Source organism: Alosa sapidissima, chromosome 6 (assembly GCF_018492685.1).
Source record: "Alosa sapidissima isolate fAloSap1 chromosome 6, fAloSap1.pri, whole genome shotgun sequence".
In the NCBI taxonomy this organism is placed as follows: domain Eukaryota; kingdom Metazoa; phylum Chordata; class Actinopteri; order Clupeiformes; family Clupeidae; genus Alosa; species Alosa sapidissima.
This window is the reverse complement of record NC_055962.1, coordinates 2,799,483-2,817,123: the sequence shown is the minus strand read 5'-3', so window position 1 is coordinate 2,817,123 and position 17,641 is coordinate 2,799,483. Positions and strand designations below refer to the sequence as shown.

The following is a 17,641-nucleotide window of genomic DNA, read 5'->3' as shown; positions in this document are numbered from 1 at the left end:
TTCTTCTTACATCCAATATCCAACTAAAAATACAAAAACAATTTTCATGATACATTTGAACATGCTGCCATGGAACATGTTCATGTTAGGAAAACTAATACTGATATATAACATTTGTGAACAGATACTCGCTATAAAATAGAACTAACCCTTGATTTTCAAACACAGAAAACGACTGGTCATCCAGGGCAATGAATTTCAGTATCTTTCTGGTTATGCCTTTTCTCTTTTCCTTCCTTAAAAAAGGTTGCTGACTAGTGGATGGCTCAGTGCTAGTTTGAGCTTGACATTTACCTTTAGCCTCTGAGGCCTAGATGTACTAAGAATCACCGCCAAATAACCGCCTAACTGGACTAGAAGTCGCTCCGTCACTCCTATAAGTCGCATCTGTCAAAAAATGCGTCTTGAACAGGAAAAAAACATATATAAGTCGCACCGGACTAGTCACATTTATTTAGAAATGTATTTCATAGTGCTGTCAAACGATTAAAATTTTTAATCACGATTAATCGCTGAATTCCTATAGTTAATCACGATTAATCACATATTTTATCATATGATTAAAATTCTATTATTTTGCATTTCTGAACTTTCCAGGAGTCCATATTAACAATAAAGTAATTATTGTGTATCTTGATTGGGATTCAAATGAAAGCAAAGCAAGTTACTTTATTAACTGAACTTTAAGACGTAGGTCTATTTGATTATTTCAAATCAAATTTCAAAAGATGTGCAGCAGACCTGAGGCAACACAATATATTTTTCAGAAATAGCTGATATAAAATTAAATAAATGCTACCGCAGAAGTGCATGCACAAAATGTAGGCCTACACACATTATAAAGGGCATAACAAACAGAAAATATTATATTCATACTATATTCATTATCTTTGAGTTCAGTTGAAAATAAGGAACTTTTCAACATGACTGCATTGCCATTTTATAGGCGTACAGTCTATGGTGCACTGTCACTTGCCACACACATCAACGCCGAAGTTTTTAACAGGCAAACACTGGATGAACAATGGATTTTATGGAGCAGCGTCGACCAAATATAACTGAATCGTGATTACACGGCGGCAAAGTGTGATGCTGGTGTGCGGAGTTGTATTGAAAAGAATGGAATCTAATGTAAATGAATGTCGAAAGCAGAGTGCATCGAAAATAGTAGCAGCCAAAGAGGAAAGTTGATAACGTTAGTTACGGTGAAAAAATCTTTGGTGGCACACAACTCATGCGTCAGCCTAGACTACTACTCTTTGACCAGCTCGTAAGCCCAACCAAGTGTGTGCAGCATGCCTTTAGCCTACTAATGGCGCATCATCATAAAGATACATTTAATCTGCATCACGCCCCATTTCAGCGGAAAACATGTTAACATTATATCATGGGAAAGACAGCTAGTAATCACACGTTGACGTTACATCTAGTTATTAATTCACAGGACATTCAATCATTTTACTAACACGGCAGTTATGAAGAATTATGTTTATGGTACTTACTCATGTCGAAACGATGTACATTACCAACCTAATTCGTTTGCAATACCCCATGTATTGTACAAATTTAGCATGTAGCAAATTTAGCATGTAGCAAATTTAGCATGTAACATAGCCAATTATCTCACCTAGTTGTAGGAAACGGGCTATGTTCATATTACAAGTGATAGAATGAATGTGTGACTTATGTTTAGTTGATGTTATGACATGTAAAGTTAAGCTTGCTGAACTTAATTATAGTCAGCCACGGGCAGTTTGACTGTGCCTATCAATACATTCATGACACTCCTGTTAGAAAACTGGAAAGAGCAACATAGGAACATGGTCACATCCCATAAACACACAGATAACTCTTACACCAACCTTATTTTGTGCCTTTTATTCATGTTTGTTTCAAGATTTAGTAAGTTTACTATAAGCCCTTTTCGCTCCCCACTTTGATGCAGCAGCATAGATTTCCTTTATATCAGTCATCTTTCACCTAAAAGGGGGCGTGTACGTGCAGCACATACAACGTTCCATTCCATTCGTCAGTGCATATTGTTTAGTTTCCGGTCTAGCTAGATCCGGTGTGGTTTTGTAGTTGTTCTAACGTTACTAGTTGTTGCAACAGCATGTGAAAAAACTACAAAGTCAATCAAGCATGAGATTAAATGCTCAGGAGAGAGAAAAAGATGCGTTTTTAAAAGGACCTGACCGAAGCAAGCCAGGCGATAGGCCTATAGGCCCGACAGTAATTGTAAAGCAATTTACAAAAGACAGCGTTAGAAAAAAAGATGCGCATTTAAAACAAGGGCCTATATTTCAGCGTGGGATTGCGGGTATTGCGCATAAGTTATTAAGTATTGGATAGATACAACCCCAAAACGGAAAAAGTTGGGACGTAAAATGTGAATAAAAATAGAATGTAATAATCTGCAAATCTTTTCAACTCATTTTTAGTTGCAAAAAGGACACAGACAACATATCAAATGTTGAAAATGACAAATTTGACTCTTGGAAAATATATGTTCATTTTTAATTTGATACCAGCAACATGTTTCAAAAAAAGTTGGGACGGGGGTTACAAAATGCAGGAAAAGTTGTGTAATGATAAAGAAAACAAAATGAGGAATGTTTCATAACTAATTAGGGTAACTGAAAACACGATTGGGTATGAAAAAGAGCATCCCAGAGAGGCAGGGTAAAGATTTAGGGGTATTCATCCCTCTGAGTAAACCTGTGTGCACAAATGATGAAACAATGTCATTTTAATGCTTCTTAACATGAAATTGTGAAGTATTTGGGGAGTTCGTCATCTACAGGACATAATATTATTAAAACATTCAGAGAATCCAGAGAAATCTTTGCAAACAAGGGAAAGAGCTGAAAAACAAATTGGATGGCCGTGGTCTTTTGGACCTCAGATGGCACTGCATCAACACCAGATCTGTTTCCAGACCTGTCATTGTATGGGCTCAGGAAGACCTCTGATAACCATTGTCTAAGTGCACAGTTTGATACTCAATTAAAAAAACGCAGCCAAAATTGTAACAGCTAAAATTGTATTGAGACATGATACTGAATATACCACCATCTTATCTGGGCCTGAGCTTGTTTAAAATGGACTGAGATAACATGGAAAATGGTCCTGTGGTTAGACCAATCAAAATATGTCATTCATTTAGGAAATCATGGACTCATCTGGGCTAAAGAGGAGAGGGCCTATCCAAGTATCCAACCTATCCAACTTGTTTTAGTGCTCAGTTCAAAACCCAACATCTATGACGGTGTGGAGGAGAATTAGTGCCTACAACATGGGCATCTTGCACATTTGGCAAAGCACAATCAATTCTGAATGATGTATACAGGTTTTGAGCAACATATACTGCCATCCAGGCAATGTCTTTTCCAGGGAAGACCTTGAATACTTTAAGGGAAACAATGGCAAAATTAATTCTGCACATATTTAAATAGTGGGCAGTTCCAGCGTTATGGATGTGACAATTAGACTCATATTGGTAAACAAAATGCCTTAAAGTGGGGGCAAAATTAGTATCAGTGAATTAATTTGCATACATTTTAATGTAACCTCTGTCCTCTGAATACTGAGAAATCCTCAAATTTCATATAATCAATTTCATCTTAAGAATACAAGGCATTTTATCAGCGTTATGGATGTGACATGAAATGGACACACTTTTGTGAGAGATTACAGGTTTTCTACAAACTCTGTGAATTTTGAAGGAAACTGCCGAAACTATGATATATGTAGCATGAAGGAGACTTGAATGAACACAAAAAGTGTGTTTTTGAAACTATGCGTCATTTTCGTAATGCATTATGTAGGAAAAACTGGCGTTATGGATGTGACGGTTTCACGTTATGGATGTGACGTGTCTGAACCAGTCCTCGACAAACTACATAAAACACATAATTATGTAGTGAGTTTTGATATGAAACAATTGAAATAGTGATCATGAAAAACTAGCGATGAAATTATTGCTTCATCAGTGCCCACTAAGATCCACAGAAAGAATCAGGACAACAAGTAATTTAAAATATAATTTTTTCTTTTTTTTTTCTTTTACCGTCATCAATTTTGGTCAGTGATTCCCGGGTTACTGAAACACCAGGGAACATGATACTTGGTGGCCACTCCCCTAAATAACTAGCCCTACCTGAACCGTTGCACCCAAAATGACAAAATATTTATGGTATGTTAGTCTCAAGAGCCCGCATCAACCTAACCCATATCCACTCATTTGTGATTTGCACACATAAAGTACATGCACGCACACATGCACATGCACACACACACACGCACGCACGCACAGTCACACACATACAGACAGGCAAGCACACACACACATAAACACATACAGACAGGCAAGCACACACACACACACGCACAAACACCTACCCACATGAATGCAGACACATAAACACACACACACAGGCACGCATACGCATGTGCACATACACACACACACACACACACACACACACACACACACACACATAAACACACATAAACACACAAACACAGGCACGCATACGCACATGTACACACACAGACACACTCTTATAAACAAAAGCAAACTCACATATACACTCATTCATTTACATGCACATGAGTTGCAGGAGTAGGAGATGGAGACAAATTGACAAGCGTGATTTATTTTTGCGATGAGAATATGCAGGACTGAGAGGCGGTCATATTTTGTACCGCTATGCGGTACATCTAGTTTATTGCTGCCATTACTCATGTTACTCTGTGGGTATTAGCTACAGAGGACCTGACACTTCAAATGCTGGCATATCGCGTCATTTAAAATTAAACTGTGTTAAGCAGACGTGAACGGCAGGCTGAACAGATCTGCAACAGAAGGAGGTTGTTATGTTAACTCCAACTGCAAAGTCAGCCATCTTCACCAGCTAACACAATAATCCAGTTACTGTACAACAACAGTATGACAGTTACAGGAAGATAATCGCTCAGATTTTCGTTGTTAGGCCACTTGAAAATAGACTATGGCTAGGCTAATCACTGGAGGTATTTTAATATTATGCTAATGCGAAACCTGTGGTTTTGATCAACCTAATAATCTTTGAAATGTGAATTGTAAACACTAAGGTGAAATGCGTTGAAACTGACATGCCACCAGAACAGACATTTTATCGGCTTTGAGGTATAATAAAGTCTCCAGTCTTGTAAATTCACATTATGTAACTTCCATAGAGTCACATCCATAAGGCACCATTAAAGGTTTTAAAAGTAAGAAAGGGGCACAATTTGGTCATCACACTTTACATTGATATAAATCAGCTTTGCACAGACACTATGGACATTGTCGCATCAACACTGTATGTGTAGCATAAACTTTTCCTATAAAACGTTATGGATGTGACATGACCATGGAACTTGCTGACTTAAAAACAAAAGCCTTACAAATGTAAGGAGTTGTGCTCTTAAAGGCAAGCTGAGCATAGACATTGCTCTACCATTCCCTTGTCAATGTGGAATTTGTCAAATGACACAATTTGTTTGAACCTTGGATCCATTTATCCACTTTTTAAATATGTATAATATTACCATGTGAAAAATGTTGTTTCTGGTATGGTTGCACACCATATTTATGATGTAAAAAGAGTGTCATTCTCCATCAAATTCAATCAGATCAGTTACAAACAATAAAATATAGACCTAAATGAAGATTTTAACAACGGTTCTATTTGCGTATGCACATCTTTTTTTTCCATGGTAAGGATGACCTTTGCATGGAATTGCCCTAGTATTTCTCCATAGAGGAAGAGTCCAGGTGCTAAGATGGCCTGTCTGCAGTCCAGATTTGTCAAATTAGGTGCATAATGAAATGAAAAACATGACTAAGAATACCCCATACTGTTGAGCAACTGAAATCCTATATTGGGGAGTAATGGGACAACATTTCATTCTCAAAACTCTAGCAAATGGTCTCCTCAGTTCCTAAACATTTACAGAATTTTGTTAAATGAAGAGGTGAAGCAGCACAGTGGTAAACATGCTCCCGTCCCAACTTTGCTTATTTGTATTGTTTGCTGGGGAAAAATAATAAAAAATGAATAAAAAAATGCTACTAAAGATGCTACTGGTCTATAGAGTTCGCTCACAATGGGAGTTCGTCTGTCATGCTGCAAATTAAATAGCCCGCACTCTCCCTCTCGCTACACTGTTGCGTTTTAAAAGCGAAACTGATGCCACAACCGGTCTGGGTTTGCCTAAGTAGCCTTAACCTGACTCTCGCCAGATGAATTTCGTTCCGCCTAGCTCCACTCATCCATCTGGGATCGCTCCATTGGAGAGGTCAAGTCAAGTCAGATTTATTTGTATAGCACATTTAACATGCACAGAGTGCAACCCAAAGCGCTCCACATATAAGACATTGTCATTGACACAGACTAACAAAGACAATAGATGCCGGATGGAGCGGCGTAGTCGCCAGCGTATCCGTGACACCAAGACATACATTTAAGAAATAACAAACACAAAAGATGCCGGACGGAGCGGCGTAGTCGCCAGCGTACCCATGACACCAAGACATATAACAAACAAAGGGCAAAGATGACCCGCGTTAAAACTGCGCACAGCTGTGTCTTCACGAAGCAACACAAACAAAGTTCTTTATAACTGACCAACCCGGAGAATTCACTGGCAGTCTGGAGAGCACTGGAAGGACAAGTCAGTCCGAATTTGTGATGGGCGACCCTGCTGATTATCAGCTCGGTGGTCCTAGACAGTGACCGTTTGTTGTTTGTTGTTTGATGGTTGACGCTGTCATCAGAGTTTCTTAGCACTCAAACCAGACTCCAGGCACCGGTAGATGGTAGAAAAAAGGACTAAGAATAACACAAAAACGATCGAAAATAACATAAATAAAGAGTGATTACATTTAACTAAAAGAATAAATACAAAAAATTAACAGAACATCACATAAAATTACGAACATTACATAAATACAAACAAAAACATGGCGTGTCTTGCCAGCGTCCCCGTAACCTAGCAACGTTAGAGACAAGGCCATGTGTTTGAGGTGTTTCAGAAGGCAGCCGTGGCCTACTGGTTAGCGTTTCGGACTTGTAACTGGAGGGTTGCCGGTTCGAACCCCGACCAGTAGGCACGGCTGAAGTGCCCTTGAGCAAGGCAACTAACCCCTCACTGCTCCCCGAGTGCCGCTGTGTTTGCAGACAGCTCACTGCGCTGGGATTAGTCAAGTCAAGTCAAGTCAACTTTATTTCTATAGCACATTTAAAAACAACTGAGTTGAACCAAAGTGCTTACAAACAAACATAAAACAATGACAATGGTACAACAACAATATAACATGGGGGGAAAATAAATAAATAATTGAAATAATACACAAATTGGTCAAAAATAAAATAAAGAATAAAGAGTGTGTGTGTGTGTGTGGGGGGGGGGGGGGGGAAGGTAGATTAAAAGCTTGGGAGAAAATGAAAGTCTTTAAGTTAGACTTAAAGCAGTCAATGGTTGGAGAGGACTTAATATGTACAGGTAGACTATTCCAGAGTTGGGGGGCAACAACAGAGAAGGCTCTATCACCCTTAGTCTTAAGGCGTGTTTTGGGGATATAGAGAAGATTCTGAGATGAAGACCTAAGTGATCTTGGAGTGCTGTAAGGAATTAGTAGGTCACCTATGTAACTAGGTGCCAAACCACTGAGGGCTTTGAAGACAAAAAGTAAAATTTTAAACTTAACTCTGTGCTCCACAGGTAACCAGTGCAGCTTAGCCAACACAGGAGTTATATGCTCACGTTTCTTAGAGCCACTTAATAATCTAGCTGCTGCATTTTGAACTAGCTGAAGTCTGTTGAGAGTGGAGTGGGTCAGGCCTGCATATAATGAATTACAATAATCTAGTCTAGATGTTATGAAAGCATGTATAAGAGTTTCAAGATCGGAGAAGGACAAAAAGGGCTTCAGTTTTGCAATGGTTCTTAACTGGAAAAAGCTGCCTTTGACCACACTATTTATTTGCTTATTAAAATTTAAAGAGGAGTCAAAGAAAACCCCAAGATTCTTTACTTCACTGTGGCAGTTTGCAGAGAGAGGTCCTAGTGCATTTTTCAAGATAGAAACATCACTTGGAGGGCCAAAAATAATTATATCAGTTTTACTTTCGTTCAGTTGAAGAAAATTTCTTGCCATCCAGCATTTGATGTCACTGAGACAGTTAAAAATATTCTCCAAAGAACAAATGCCATTAGTGTTAACAGGCAGGTAAAACTGAGTGTCATCTGCATAGCAGTGATACTGAATGTTATACTTTTTAAAAATTGAGCCAAGGGGTAGCATATAAAGAGAGAATAAAAGAGGGCCCAAAATGGAACCCTGAGGAACACCACACTTTATAAGGGCAGAGGAAGAGGAGAAATTGCCTAAACTAACTGAAAATGATCTATCACTAAGATAAGAAGAGAACCATTGCAGAACAGAACCCTGGAGACCAACTTCATCCTCCAAGCGTTTTAATAGGATGTTATGGTCAATGGTGTCAAATGCTGCACTCAGATCAAGAAGCACCAAGAGGGCGCAAGATCCAGAATCAACTGCTAAGAGAATGTCGTTTTGGACTTTAAGCAAGGCCGATTCAGTGCTGTGCAGAGATCTAAAACCTGATTGGAATTTATCACATATATTGAACTCACTCAGATAAGAAGAAACCTGAGAGAGGACAACCTTTTCTAGTATCTTTGACAGAAAAGGTAATTTAGAAATAGGCCTATAATTCTTCAGGTCACTGGGCTCAAGGTTAGGTTTCTTAAGTAAAGGTTGCACAATTGCATGTTTAAAACCTGAGGGGACCACTCCATTGGTTAGTGAGTGATTAATTATGGCCAATACAAGAGGGCAGATGATGGTAAAAACTTCTTTGAAAAGGCGTGCAGGTAAAACATCTAAGTGGCAGGATGTAGATTTCATATGGGAGACCACCTCAGAAAGCTGGGAGGAAGATATAGCCTGAAACTGTTGGAGGCAGCTAGGTGAAAGTTCTATCCCTGAGGGATCCGAATCTGGAGGTGAGATTTGAGATTTTATTTTGTCAATTTTATCGATGAAGAATTTGAGGAACTTCTCACAGATTTCTGTTGAAGGGGCAAGAGTAGATGACGCAGAGGCAGGATTTATAATAGAGTTAATGGTATTAAATAAAACTTTTGGCCTATGAGCATTATTGTTGATAAGCTGAGCATAATACTCAACCTTTGCTGCCTTAACAGAGTTTTGGTAGGTCTTTAGAGAATCTCTGAAAAGGTCATAGAAGACCTGAAGCTTCTCTTTTTTCCATTTGCGCTCTGCTTTCCTGCAAGATTTTCTGACAGAACGGGTCGTGGCATTTAACCATGGAGTGGTGATAGTTTTGACACGCTTTTGTTTTAGTGGGGCAACACAGTCTAAGGTCTCAAGACATGATGCATTAAAGAGAGTGACTAATTTTTCAATGTCAGAGCAGGTGGAAATAGCAACAGAGATAGTAGGTGAGTGAGAGAGGATGAAAGTATTAGAGAATGTTGTGGCTGTGGTGGAATTAATAGAACGGGCAAAGGAATAGGACTTAGGGGGAGATACAGGGGGACCAAACAAAATAGATTCAAATAAAATCAAAAAATGATCAGAGACCCCAACATCCATAATTTCTAAGTTGGAAACATTGAAACCATAAGACAATACTAGGTCTAATGTGTGGCCTTTCTGATGCGTCGGGGCCATAACAGATTGCACAAGATTGAAAGAGTCCACAAGGCATAAAAAGTCCTTAACCAAAGGTTTTGATGGGCAACAGATGTGAATGTTAAAATCCCCTAAAATCATGAAATTGTCAGAGCGAGAGGCCATAAAAGATAGTAGATCAGCAAATTCTTGAATGAAATTACAATTAAGCTTAATTTTTGGTGGTCGGTAAACTAATGCACAGAGGAGGGTGGCATTTATCTTTACAAGCTGTACCTCAAAAGTGGAGAACATATCAATTTGTACAATTCTACATTTAAAGTTGTTATTATAAACAGTGACCAGACCACCTCCACGACCAGTAGCCCTAGGGGAATTCATGAAGCTGCAGTGAGGAGGGCAGAGTTCACCAAGTGGAATGACGTCATTTCCGCTGAGCCAAGACTCCTAGTGCTTCACCTCACTATGTGTTCACTGTGTGCTGAGTGTGTTTCACTAATTCACGGATTGGGTTAAATGCAGAGACCAAATTTCCCTCACGGGATCAAAAGAGTATATATACTTACACTATACTTGAAGGCTGGGCCTTATCAAAAATCCTTGCATATGATTGGATAAGCCACTTGTCCGTCATCTATTGATGTGCTACTTTAACCACTCACATCGAAGCCAACCCGTGACGCTGAGAACAGTCTCACAGCAGGGGCGCCGGAACGAGTTTCAAAGTGCTGGGGCCAGATAACGAAACCCCCCCCCCAAAAAAAAATAAAAAATTGCCTGCGCTGTGTTCGTAATAGCCTGTGTAATTCTGCTTCATAAAGTTGAACAAACACATGCGGTCATTTTACAGATAAATATAAATAGCCTATGCAGTTTATGGGGTAGGCCAACGTGGAGTGAACTTACACACAAGAGATTCTTTCTCTGGGCTACTCGTAGCTGAGCAGAGTTGAGTGCAACGCGTCAGTAATCACATTACAGATCCTACAGTGTGCGAGCAAAGATATTCAGAATTCAGGGAGGGCGTCAAGAATATTGGCACAAAAACAAAACTCATCGGAGAAGGCTATTAGCTTACTACTGAGCGGAAAACAGTGCACAACTAACTAGCTAATGACTAGTCTGATCATCTGATGTCAATCACACCACAAATTGATTCCAAAAAAATATCAGGGTGTTACAAGCTAGGACTGCCACTGTTTTCAGTGTGAAGAAGAGCATCTAGTAGACCAGGGGTGGGCAAACTGCGGCCCGCGGGCCGGATCCGGCCCGCCAAGCACTTTCATCCGGCCCGCCGAGCATTTCATTTAGTTATCAGGCTGCTCTCTATTTTTTTCCTGCGATAGAGACGACGTTGGTTAGCTTTACTGCAAACTGCTTTTCACTCTCCTTAGATAACGTTTACAATGTCAATGTCAAAACATCATGTTAAATAGAGATAACATCATGTTAAACTAAGTTAACTCTTAGTTATCTCCTTTGCAGCAGATCTAACGTGAACATTATGTTTTACCCAGTGGTGCAAAAGGAATCGCCGCCGGCAGATCAGGCTGAGTTCACCCATCCTAGTCCATTGTAGGCGCCCGATAGAAATATTGTTTAATTTTGCAATTGAGATGTCCACGCACTGGCGCGCCTCTTGGCGAAAAGTTAATAGTTTTGCATATCAGTAGTAATACATTTCATGCAGCTGTGTGAATCACGGAAAGCGACACTTCTAAATGGAACCCAACCCACTGTACAGTAGCTCAAGGTCTATGGCTAAAGCAGCCATAATGAAAGCGTTATCATTGTTTGGATACTTCACACACACACACGTGTTTTTTAATCGCATAGACTACTACTACCAAGCTGGAATCAAAGCACATCGACTCCCCTCTCACACCCTAAACACGCACTTTGAACAAACAAAAAAAGTCTCAGTCTCACGGTATAGCCATAGGCAAAACTTTATTGGACCGGTGTAACATTGGTACTAAATCATCCATCGCAAAGAATATTTTTTATAGCACGTGCAATGGCGAAGGTGAAGTGTGGCGTCTGCGCCTTTCGTCTAGTGTTGAGGTGTCGCCCGGTGCGTATAGTCTCCAAAAAACGTAATTAATATAGGCTAATGGCAACCACTGCCCCTGGAAAATAAACGGTAAACAGTAGACCTAGGCCGCAGATATATTGAAAATATAAGCCATCCCGAGGTGACAGCTGGAGCTGTAGAGTTGGAGTCTCAGTTGCACAGGAGGACATTACGCTTAACTCAGGAACTTTACAATACAATCAATCATACCAGACCAGAATAAATGTTACTGGATTTGGCTACATTTCAAATCCATCCCTCCACACATGTTGCATTGATTGAGAATGAACGTCTCAGAATTGAGCGCTGTCTGCTCCCTGGGGATGTTGCCTGGGCGCTCTGCTGGTGTTTTGCTCATCGGTTTTGACCCATGCATGGACAGAAAGTTTAAGGTATTTCAACAGTGACGCTGCACAAATAGCTTTAGGCTATATTAGATGCAGGCTACTACCGCTATAATGGTTCACACCTCTCTCTGTTTTTTGCGCAGTTTTTTTTTTTTCGTTGATGATTTTGTTTATTAAAAGATATTTTGAGCGAAAAGTGAGGGGGCCATTGGCCCCCTGGCCACTGTGCTTCCGGCGCCTATGTCTCACAGTCGCTTCGACGCTACGTCACATCTATGAAACTCCCGCCCTGCGTCCTGATTGGCTCTACCATAAAATCTGGTGCCAAAATCACTTTCAACGGAAGCGGAGTGGAGCTAGGCGGAACGGAATTCATCTGGCGAGAGTCAGGTTAAAGCAGCCTAGGCTACAGGAATTACAGAAAATCAAGTGAAAATCAGGTTAAAGCAGCCTAGGCTACATTTTATTACAGAAAATCAAGCGACATAGCAAGTAGGTCTAGTCTACACTGTGCCTATTAAGAGACAGGAGCATAAGCTTACCGCGACAACAGCAGTCACTATCAGGCACACCAGCAGGAATGAATGCTATGGTACGAACACCCATCTAGAGACCCCCCCACCCCCCCCCCACCCACCTCTGCGTGCAATGAAACATTGAAAGCCTTAATAATATTTGTCCGTTTCCAGGTTTCATTTGTGCATTGGTCACCTAAAAAGTAGCCTAGTACAACATAAATATGCCATATACAACAACGCCTAATAACGACCTATTCATTTGGACAACTTTATAAAGTTACCTTTAGTTTTGTTCTAGTTTACCGTTAGCTTAGAAATCTAGACGCATCCTAGCGGCAGCAAATTACATTTGCTGCCAGGGCTAGTCTAGCAACTCTCCGTTGACTTGTGAGCTCGAAAAATTAAACTTCCATCAGGCCAATCAAATCGTGTATAGTCGTTAGGCGGGCTTAACATAATGATTGATGGCAGAGTTGCAACGATTTGGCTTGAATTCCCTGCTACTTGAAAACAAATAAGATAATGTTGCTGTTGGCCGAAATTTAGCACTGTTCGATTTCACATGAACCAATACTAGGTAATACCGAATAATTCACTCGGTACCGGTAAAGGTACAATGTTTGGTTCCCAACCCTGGTCATGGCCGATCACGTAAAAAAAATCGGCCAATTTTCAGTCACCAGCCGATCAATCAGTAGCCTGGCTTCGCCCTCCTACGTACTTCCGCTCAGTACGTCATCTGGGTCTGCGGTATATTCGCGGGTTTTCTCCTGCAAAAATCTGCAGGTCCAATCAGCGAAGAGGGAGTGGCTGAGAACGATGACGCTGAGGTTGTGCGCTAGTTTGAGCCAGACATACATCACGACCAAACGTTAATGATTGCTTATGGCAGATCCAGAGTGGCTCTGGGCAGAGAGTCCAATAGTTTTAAACTTCAACAGAGTACTCGCCTTCAAGGAAGTTAACGCTTGGCAATGGAAAGTGGCCGGACTCTCTGTAAATTATGAAATGTACGAGAGTCTGGTAGGACAAGGCTAATCAATCAGTGCATCTATAGAAAATAATAAAATTAAAGTAATTTTGATATAGAGAGATCAACAGGCTACACTGTTTGAGAGTTTTAAGGATTTAGAGGATTGTAAAGATTAAAGGATTTAACGATTACCGAAAAATCTAACATACATTAACAAGTCCTGTGGCCGGGGTATCTTTTCTCAAAGCAGCATAAACTTTTTTAGAACTCAGACTCAGAACAGAAAACATTCAGAAAAGAAGGGGAAAATTGCAAAATGCTAAAAGAATATTCTTATGCCACTGCTGTTAGTACAGGGTGGGTTGTAGCCTTAAGGACAGAATATGGTGTTGATGGGAAGTGAGTATGAGAAAAGGGAGTGACTTGCCTGGGAGAACCCAGGCAAACCTGTGAGCAAATTTGTATTTGCGCTGCAGGTCAGTCTTTCAAGGACACCCATTTCCAATGTTCCAAAAACCCAGGCATCAATCACAATCGCTTATCCGGCATGGGCTGGGATTTATATGATGACAGATAGAGCAGTGCATTCAACACAACCAATGGCTGCACTGATGGTGACAAATTTAAACAGATAAACAGATATTTTCTTTGGAATTGCAACTGCTCACAGCCCTCTATTTTGTTAGAGAGTCTTAAGGCGGGCTTAACAGGATAACGACAGTCCTGCGACGGTGAACAACAAGGAAGGTGGCTATGGCGAACAAAGAGCGGTTGTTTGAATCGGCGTTGGCATCAACTTTGGAAGAGTTGGACTTGTGCTTTTCTTTGAAAGTTGAGCAACACAATGCACTTAAGTCATTTCTTTTTTGAAGGATGTTTGCCACTTTGCCGACCGGATACGGATATGGCCTAGGCAGTTTGAAAGACAATTCTCTGCCCGCCCCTTGGATTAAGCGAGGTGAATGGTTTGATTCCAGACTATACATTTCAATGATATAGGATGGCCCGCCAGGCAACAGAATAATGGCTTTCAATCTTGATTTTAAGTTTTCTGTAATTATGTTAAATTAGATTAAATTCTCTCCTCCCAGCTCTCCACTAGTTTAAGCAAAGGGTTACTCCTTAACAAACCATAACAAAACAATGCTCCACCACCATCTGTGGATTAAGCCACACAGTTAACTCAATGTAAGTAAGATAAACAAGGATGTAAATTGTTCTCAGCATTGCCAGCATTGTGTATAATAATGATTGTCACTAATGTTATCATAGTTAGCAAACATGCTAGCATAATCATGTCAGAAAAGCATGGGGCTGTGGACAGTAGTGTAACCTTTATTCACCATAAATTAATACAGTTGAAGTGGCTCTGCAATGTAGGCTATTTTTCCGTTTTTTCTTTTTTTTTTTTGCAGTACCATGTTCCTTACATGACATGGCCCAGCGTCCTTGTAACATGCATGCAAGTCTATCTAGCACAGCTAATATTAATCAGTGAATCACACTCGCCTCCCGTCTAAGCTTGTCACCCAACAAAGCTAGATATTAATTTTTATACGTGTCTCCATGTCATGGAGTCTTTTGACGGATTCTAAAGAGCCTTGGGCTGTAACTTTTACAGACAGTCTTACAGCTACCATTACATTGAAGTTCTATTCAACTCTGGTCTGAGTTTGACGGGCATAGCAACAATAACTAAGGGGGCGTGGCTTTTGCGATCAGTCAATTGTGTAGTTGTAGATTTCTAAAGAGAATTAACCAATGATTCATATAGCCTGATTGTACAACAAGTTAAGAGTAGTAAAGCTGAAATACCGCTTAATTTACTCCTTTGTCTCATTACTGAAAAGTAGAAACGCTCATGTTTTTGGACTACCTTGCAGATACAGAGAGAGATGCACTCAACACTTGCACTGACACACCTGTCAGTCATGGCACAAATAAAGTAAAGTTAACAACAGGCGCAATAATTTAAACTTTAAATGGTTGATAGCTGAAACAGCAAAGAGTAAAGCAAAGAGCAAAGACTGTGTCCTGGCTAAATTCCCAACCTGGTTTATTCAATCTGGCCCCCTAATCATCCCCAGTGTTATTTGCTCATTCATTCATTCCCTCACTCTCCACCTTAGGTTGGTGTGTGGTGAGTGTTGTAGTGCATAATGGCGTATAATAAATGGTGGTGGTTTCCCCTTCACTGTAAAACATTTTGGGTGCCTTAATTTGCAATGTGTTGTTGTTACTGAAGACGAGTCAGCAGAGCAAAAATGCATGGTACTTAGAGGCTATTTTTGTTGGTACTACTTTGTGTCACATTTGCATCTTCACTAAACACTAAACAAAGGAAGTGAGTGTGGTGACATCTGGCTCCACATTTTGCCCAATGGACTGCTGTGGTTTGTGATATCTCGGGAAACTATGATGATTTGTCAAATTTGCAGAAAAGTTAGGGTGGTTGGACAAAATTGCAAATTGTCCAGAATTCACAGGGATTGATTGAATTTACGTTAATTGTTGTCATTTTCACATTGCGAAATCCTGGTGGGACTGGCAGTTTGTAGTAGGAGTTTGTAGTAATTTGTGAGGAATATGTAAAAGAATGTATAAATTAATTATCATAATTATAGTAATGCTGCAGAGCACCATTCAAGATAAATATGTAATTTGTCGTTTGTCCTTAAAGGGAGACTGATGCACCTGTATGCCATCTGTGTGGACTGTCTGGAAGGAGTCCACAAAATTGTGTGTATAAAGTGTAAATCGCGATGGGATGGCAGTTGGCACCAGTTGGGGACGCTGTACACGTATGATATATTGGCAGCCTCACCATGTTGTCAGGTAAGTCAGCTATTAGAAAAAAATATTAATAAAATATTTCCTCCATGGATTCAGACTTGTCTTAAGCGTCTCTCACTCAAAATTAAGAATAACACCTCATGCCCCCTAAACCTCACTCCCGATCCGGGTCATGGCACCAATATAACCTGTTGTGTTGACCGCTGGGCTCAGTCCTGCACTTGCCCGGACTCGAACACACAGCAGCACCTCGGATTGGGAGTCGAGCTTGCTAGTCAGGGGCATTGTGTAAACCAGGGGTCTCAAACTCCCGGCCCGCGCCCGGCCCATTTCCGGCCCGCGACCTATGTCAAAATAATAATGTAATCCGGCCCTTGAGGGTATTTTTAATTGCGACAAACAACGGCACTGATTAAAATAGACAATAGATCCAAGTACGGTGACAAATGTCATTTGTATTCACTAATTGCTAGACATCCAGAGCTTGATTCAAACCAAAATCGCTGCACAAAGTTTTCAGAAAATACTTGTATTACACGCGAGAAACACGAAGACGTGCATTTGTAATGACGCGGAAGCGATGTAATAGTTTTGCACAAATTGAAGCAGACATAGCAGGCCTACACCAAATGTTGAAAAACGTTCACGTGTGATGTTATTCACCTATTCTGATTCTGAAAGAGAATATCCTGTTGGAGATTATGATCGATCGTCTATTGACAGTGATGGTCACGGTGTGAATGTAGGTGCGTCTTTTCGTGTATACGATGGTGTCCACTAAGCATATACTGTACCATGCTTATTTTGACCCTCTGCCCAATATAGTTTGGATGTTGCAGTGGTAATCGTGATGATAGTGTCCGTACTGGACGTGGTACAGACAGCAGGGGTTGTAGAAATAGGGCTCTGAAGAACTACAAAGTCACCCGCGACAAAGGAACTGATTTGACCAGGATACTTTATTGTAGGCCTTGTGGTTATAGGCTAGTAATAGTTTACTATTGTTTATACATCTTAGGTGTTTTCCTGTTAATTTGTTATGTTGGTAATATGACAAAAAAGAAAGTAGCCTAAATCTGCTCAAATATGTTCATCCAGTATTTACTGAAAGGTGCATAATTTGCTTGCCATCCAGTGGCAAATTAGATGGGTAAATGTACCCCCTTCATAAACTTTTGTTTATACTCAAAGATTTTAACATTTACAGTAGGATTTTATATCTGACCA

General features: G+C 40.3%; 1 protein-coding gene across 3 annotated transcripts in view; it reads left to right on the top strand.

Annotated features, from left to right (window-relative positions):
- Window positions 1-17,641, top strand: part of heca (hdc homolog, cell cycle regulator) — a 37,801-nt gene that overhangs the window by 8,942 nt on the left and 11,218 nt on the right. For 2 of the 3 annotated variants that reach the window (XM_042095024.1, XM_042095025.1), the window contains exon 3: window positions 16,302-16,456. In XM_042095024.1, the coding sequence (XP_041950958.1) occupies window positions 16,302-16,456 (155 nt within the window). Of the gene's footprint in view, window positions 1-16,301; window positions 16,457-17,641 lie in introns of those variants that run through there. The other variant, XR_006032316.1, reaches the window with a different exon arrangement.